At 35.4% G+C, this 6342-nt stretch overlaps 1 protein-coding gene across 1 annotated transcript; it reads left to right on the forward strand.

Annotated features, from left to right (window-relative positions):
• Nucleotides 1-3070: 3070 nt before the first annotated feature.
• LOC149549502 (uncharacterized) lies at nucleotides 3071-5421 on the forward strand. The gene is made up of 2 exons (XM_089792879.1): nucleotides 3071-3895; nucleotides 4365-5421. Exons 1-2 carry the CDS (start codon nucleotides 3489-3491, stop codon nucleotides 5227-5229), a joined length of 1272 nt encoding a protein of 423 aa, XP_089649005.1. The 5' UTR covers nucleotides 3071-3488; the 3' UTR covers nucleotides 5230-5421.
• Nucleotides 5422-6342: the final 921 nt, after the last annotated feature.

The raw sequence follows: 6342 nt of genomic DNA on the forward strand, positions 1-6342 counted from the left end.
ATCAACAAGATGTAACAAGAGCACCTAAGGGAAAGGTTGAGTTATAATGTTGTAATGAAGTGCAAGGATCAGTTAAGAGAATGGTTAAATGATGTATTGATAACATACTCAAAGATACAAAGGTTGGGCACACTTAGAAACATTGGAGGAATAAGTTGCAACAAGGTTGATTACAAATCTTAAACTAAGTTCATTAGTGGGTGCCAAGCAAGTTAGTTGAAGCCGAGTAAATTCTCAGTTGGTGCCGAGTAATAGAAAATTCTAGTGTATGTCAAGTGATCTTTAGGTGTTGAGCATCAGGAAAAACATAGTTGATGTCGAGTAACATAGTATGTGCTGAGCACCAGTATTTCAATAGTGTCGAGCTGCTACATTATTTTAAATGACAAAGATTCGCCAAATCTGAGCCGACTTAGTGGTTATCTTAAATTTTGTGAACTAGTTGGAAGATAAGGATGATGAGCTGGTGGCACAGAATTCTATGTAAACCATTTTTGGGCGAATTCAAAAGGATTATTCAAGAAGTTTCTAGAGGAAACAAAATATGGGTTAGATACAATGAATCCTACCTAATCCATACGAATTGAAATTGAAGAATGGAAGATTTGAGCTGGAAAGGAACTCCAAGACTTCCATTTAAGAAGTCATAGACCAAGAAGATAATGTCGTTGATGCTGTTGCTGCCAAAGAGCCAAATTGCGAAGTGGATAGAAGGGTCTCTGGAAGAAGACATCTATGAGAAGGAAAAGTACAAAGGCTCTACTTCTACAAGTGGTCAAGAAGAGATGATTACACTGGTACATTGAGCATGAAGACTCAAGGAGACTAAGCTTGAAAGGAGGGAAAGTTGTCAGAGTTGCAAAGATTGAAGGTCAGGCAATGGAATGAGCTGAGAAGTAATCTGAGATCTGCAAGTTAAGTTGTATGTTGTAATCAGGTCAAAGATTTTCTAATACTCTCTAGCAATTGTATTAGATATGGAAATTCTATAGACTTAGGTTGGCCTAACAACCATTTGTAAATCCTTTAATAGGGTGGCATTTCAAGTGAATGTAAATCCTCCAACAATGTCACATTTGACAGTGTGTTGTAAGCCTTTAACAAGGCATCACTTTAGAAGAGCGAGAATTGAGTAGCATGTTACTAGTGGTTTTTCCCAAGTTGGATTTCCACGTAAATCACAATGTTATGTGTTATGCTTGCATGTTGATCTACAGTAACTTGCTGATCAGAAAAGTTAAAGCTTGGATGAATGAATGATTGAATGGGTTCACTACACTTAGTATGAAAAGTTTGAATAGGACATTTGGACCTTGAATAACTGATTCAACCCACCCCCCCTGCCCACCCTCAGTTATTCTAAAGCATTTCTAACAGTGGGCAAGATATTAGCGAGTGTTTTGTTGATGAGGATGATGCTTGATGCTTCGGTTGCATGCCCTTTTTGTGTTGGAAAGCAAGAGTTGATAAAAACCCTTATGTATAGGAAAGCAGAGGAAGCCTGGCAAAGAGTGGTGAGAGAACTAGGGTGTGTGGAATGATCAGAGCAAGATGCAGTTGTCGGGCCATGGAGGAATGTTCCTCGTCGTAGAAGAAGTAGTGGAGGCTCCTGGTCGAGATCGGGCAGAGATTGAGGGATGAGGCAACCAGTGGCAGGAATCCACAGATTTTTGTGTTTACATGAAGCTAATGAGAAAGACAAAGTTGAAAAGATAGAGAACTACAGTCAACTATACAAATTTGAATGAAAACCAAGTTTGATTTTTTCAAAGTCAAAGCTGCAGACAAATGAAAATGCAACGCAGGAGAGATAGAGCTCGAGTATGAGCTAATATCTTAGTTTCGAAAAATGTTTTTATGGATGAATTTGTAGTATGTAAAAATTTAGACTATATAGTCCTAGAATAGAGGAAAGGTTGATAGATGGAAATTAGCTATAAGAGGGGAAGGAAAGGATGTAAACTTGAAGGGCAAAAGAGGTAGATGATGGTAGGACTTAATCCTTTCTTTATGTTATGTACTTATTTTTTTTTATTAATACAAAAAACCTATTATCGATCCAAAAAAAAATATGGCATTAATTATTTTAATTTAGTTTTTAACATTTTTGTGAATGCCAAATGGTATTTGTTATTTTAAATTAGTTTTTAAAAATAAATTTCATTTGTAACTCCCATCAATTTTATTTTCTATTTCTATTTGTTAATAATTATGATTGCCAAATGGCATTACATATTTTAATTTGGTTTTTAACATTTTTGTGAATGCCAAATGACATTTGCTATTTTAAATTAATTTTTAAAAGTGAATTTCGTTTGTAACTCTCCTCAAATCTTATTTCCTTACATGGTTTATTCCTTGAAATATTCTCGTGTTGGGAATTGTTGCTCCCATTGTATATGCCTCTCGGCATAATTATGACATTATAATGTAGAAGATAGTATTGCAATTATATATGAATGTCAAATGGCATTTGCTATTTTAAATTAATTCTTAAGAGTGAATTTCCTTTGTAACTCTCATCAAATATTTTTTTCTTTATACAGATTATTCCTTAAAATATTTTCACCCTGGTAATTGTTGCTCCCATTGTATATGTCTCTCGCCATAATTTATTTTAAAAGTGAATTTCATTTGTAACTCTCATCAAATCTTTTTTCCTTACACGGATTATTCATTGAAATATTCTCGTGTTGGTAATTGTTACTCCCATTGTATATGCCTCTCGACATAATTATAACATTATAATGTATAAGATAGTAATGCAATTATATATAATTGTATTGACATTATAATGTAGAAAATATTCTTTTTCGAAATTGATTAGGCAATTTTTTAAATTATACAACATATATTGTTTAAATTAAATAACATATATTGTTTAAATTATAAATATATACTGTTTCATAAAATATATTAAAATAAAATGGGACTCATCCAAAATCAGTGGCACTCAAAATCATTTCAAAAGCTAAGAAAGAATAAATTGAACTTGTTATAACCATTACGACCCAGACTGGTCCTACCCGCCAATGTGTCTGATTAAACTGGATATTTATGTAAATATCTTGCAATTGCAACATTACTCTGTATTCTGGAGGGTTCCGCGTTGCTACCGTCTAGTTATGAGTACCAACTGGTTGGTATGCTTCAAAATTTGTCACTTATCTCTAAATTCGCAACTTGAAGGCTTCCTACCATTATATTTGGGATCTGATCAATCTAGGGTTTCACATTGCATTATGCAAAGCTCTATCCTACTGCCCAGTTGAGAGTAGCAATAGATCTGTATACTTTAAATTTGTCATTATTCAGTAAATTTTAGATGTAAGGTTTACTACAAATCATCTTTGGAATCTGATCAGTCAAGGGTTTCATATTAAATGATGCAAAGCTCTATCCTACTGCTCGGCTGAGATTAACAATTAGTTGGTATACTTAAAAATAGTCAAGGTTTCCTACATCTATTTTGGGGTTCTGATCAATCAATGTACTCAACAATATCTGTAGCAGCGTACAGGCAGGCCAGAGCAGCTGCTGGAGATGCCAATGTTTTACCCCCGCCGCCTGGAGCTGCAAGAAATGCGAATACCCATATTTTATTCCCACCGCCTGAAGGCCCTTACTCTGGATATCTCTTAATTCAGGGAGATGATGAGGCTGAGAATATGGATCCTCCATATTCATCCTGTTGTTGGGGATGCTGCAAGTGCAAAGGCAATTATCTGCAGGAATTGCCATTTCCCCAAGACAAGTGCTTAGCAATCTTTTATCCTCCAAGAGAAGGTGTGTTCCCTTCAACATCATTTCATAAAGTGTATATGATTCCTGTTTTGGGCCAACCTATCTCTTCCCATTGCTACTATGTGGTGCTGGCGCAAGGCAAGGACAAAGGGTAACCAAATTTAAAATTATGCAAGTTTGAAACTATGGCAATATTTTATTCATATTTCATTCAAAGTAGGATTGTTTATATATATATAGCAAATTCTTGAGATTATATGTGGTCTGTATATCGGATGGATGTTAATTTGTGGAGACTTGGGTACTTTTCACTAAATTGAGCAGGTTATATAAGTTTTGAGTCTATGCGAGGATGGAAAGATTATTTCCTCTTTCAGAGTAGTCAATTGACTCTGAATTTTCCTTGCCTTCTCCCTTGATTTTTGTTCAAAAATTTCCCCGTGTTAGATGTCTCTTTTCATTTTACTTCTTTCTTGACTGCACAAAATATCAGATTGCAAGTTATTGTAGACTTGTTACTCCACATTTTATGCTCTTTTGGTTTGTAGGATAGTTATCAGGAGACAAGGGTATTTATGGGTTCATTTAACTGATTAATTGTATGTTGATGTTGTGGACAGATTAGTAGAAACATGCTCTACTCCAGAGGACATTAGATCATGTTGCTTTTGTCAATGTGTAAATGACATCCCTCCCAGATATTTGCAGCCCACCAACCCACATCAACATTTGCGGATAACCTCAGGAAACTCAGGTTTCATATCACAGTGCACAGCATCAAATAGCTACTCCCCTTCATATCTCCGCATGCGTAATTGGTGTGTGTTGGCCAAAGACTTGCGAGGTAAACAGGGAAAACTTGCTCATGTTGGAGGGGAAGATGCTGATCTGAGAGCACAATTAGCCTCCTTTGAATTCCCTGTTTCACAAAGAAGTTCTCCTGCTGTGATAGTTGGGGAGTGGTACTGCCCCTTCATCTTCATCACTGAAGTAGGTACTGCATTGAAGAGTCCCAAGAGCCAGCTCATCAAGTGTCCCTTCTACAAGATGGATCTAGAGAAGTTTTGGGAAGAGATATACTCTACTCAAGGTGGGATGGGAGAGGAAAATGATATTGTTGTGGACAAGATTCTTAAGGTGGAAGAAGCACTACTGTTTGGGGAGGAGGAAATTGAGGAAATTGCAGATGATGATGGGAGTATTTTGTTTAAAGGAGTGGGGAAAGCTAGTGGTATGAAACTTAGCTGGCCCATCATTGCTAGAATGAGAGAGGATCAAGCTAGACATGGATCAGAACAAGGAGGAAGAGAGGTAAGAGTGGAGAAGTCATTCAGTGGCATTGGGAAGGCAGGAAAATTTGCATGTTATGTTGTAGTTGAAAGATATGTATTGAAAAGAATGGATGGCAGCATTGCACTTACCTACTCCTTCAGAAATTGTATGCAAATACAGGGGAAGTGGGAAGAAAACCCAAATCCAGTGTAAGGTGAAACTTAAGTTGTATTTATATTTTCTACTTGTTTGGGAAGAGAAAGAAAGACATGTTAAAGTCATTTAGTGGCATTGGGATGGGAGGAAAATTTGCATGTTATGTTGTAGCAGATTAGACTATTGCAATCATTTATTCAGACTTGCAGGGGAAGTGAGAATAAAAACGAAATCTAGTTGAGGTGTGAAGCTTAATTGTTTTTATATTTTCTATTATATCTGTGGAGATGCATTTTATTTTACTTTAAGGATCCAAGACATTTCATCAATCTTATACGAGTTTTATACAGGAAATATCTCCTAAAATAGGCCAATATATTACCATCTGAATGCGTCATAACTAGGCAATACAAATATTTTTTTGAATATGATCAAATGTGTTCATGCAATGACTTTTAACATAAAAATTCAAAAGAAAATCATGAAACAAAAAACCTTATGTAATGGATGTTGTAGTTTTCCATAATTCTTGAGTGAGAAGAAAAATGAAGATTTGGATGGATGTATAGTATGTGTAAATTTTTTCTTGATATAAAAATCCTTTACTTGACTTTCAATTAGGGAAACATGCTTGATTGGTAGAGAAGAACAACGTAAATTCTTGAGAAGGAATCTGGATCTTGAATGCTTGGATTATTTCCTTAATATCTTGAACTTGATGATAATGAATGATTCAAAATCTTGATTGTGGTTACCTAAACGAGGAGAGATGGTGCTTTTATATATTTCTTACAACATCTTGGAGGTTGAAAGTCAAGCAGGTCAAATATTACACAAAATCATTGAAATGGGGCCTTATTTCCAATTTCAACCCAAACCTCAAGGAGGGCAATGCCCTAGATATTATATTTTCAAGAGCAGGGTGTTATGTTCCACCTAATTGGGGCTCAAATTGAAACTAGACGTCCTAGATAATCAGGAGGTGTAATTATCAAACATAAATAATTTCCAGGTCAACACACAACAAATGGTTGCATAGGTCATAGGTGATAAAGACAATTTTTTTAATTAAGGAATAATAGAGGAGCACAATTAGAAATAAGGGCTTATGTCAAGATTGAAATAATAAAAAACTTATATTGAATTTAGGTGTCCAGAATTCATGACAAC

This window comes from Cupressus sempervirens, chromosome 7 (genome assembly GCF_028749045.1).
Source record: "Cupressus sempervirens isolate cs-2001-9-10 chromosome 7, ASM2874904v1, whole genome shotgun sequence".
In the NCBI taxonomy this organism is placed as follows: Eukaryota; Viridiplantae; Streptophyta; class Pinopsida; order Cupressales; family Cupressaceae; genus Cupressus; species Cupressus sempervirens.

What these genes read in the sequence shown, in the direction of transcription:
- LOC149549502 (XM_089792879.1), top strand. Translation starts at nt 3,489, where the DNA reads ATGTACTCAACAATATCTGTAGCAGCGTACAGGCAGGCCAGAGCAGCT. An exon ending in GCGCAAGGCAAGGACAAAGG is followed by an intron (nt 3,896 to 4,364) that starts GTAACCAAATTT and finishes TGTTGTGGACAG; the next exon opens with ATTAGTAGAAACATGCTCTA.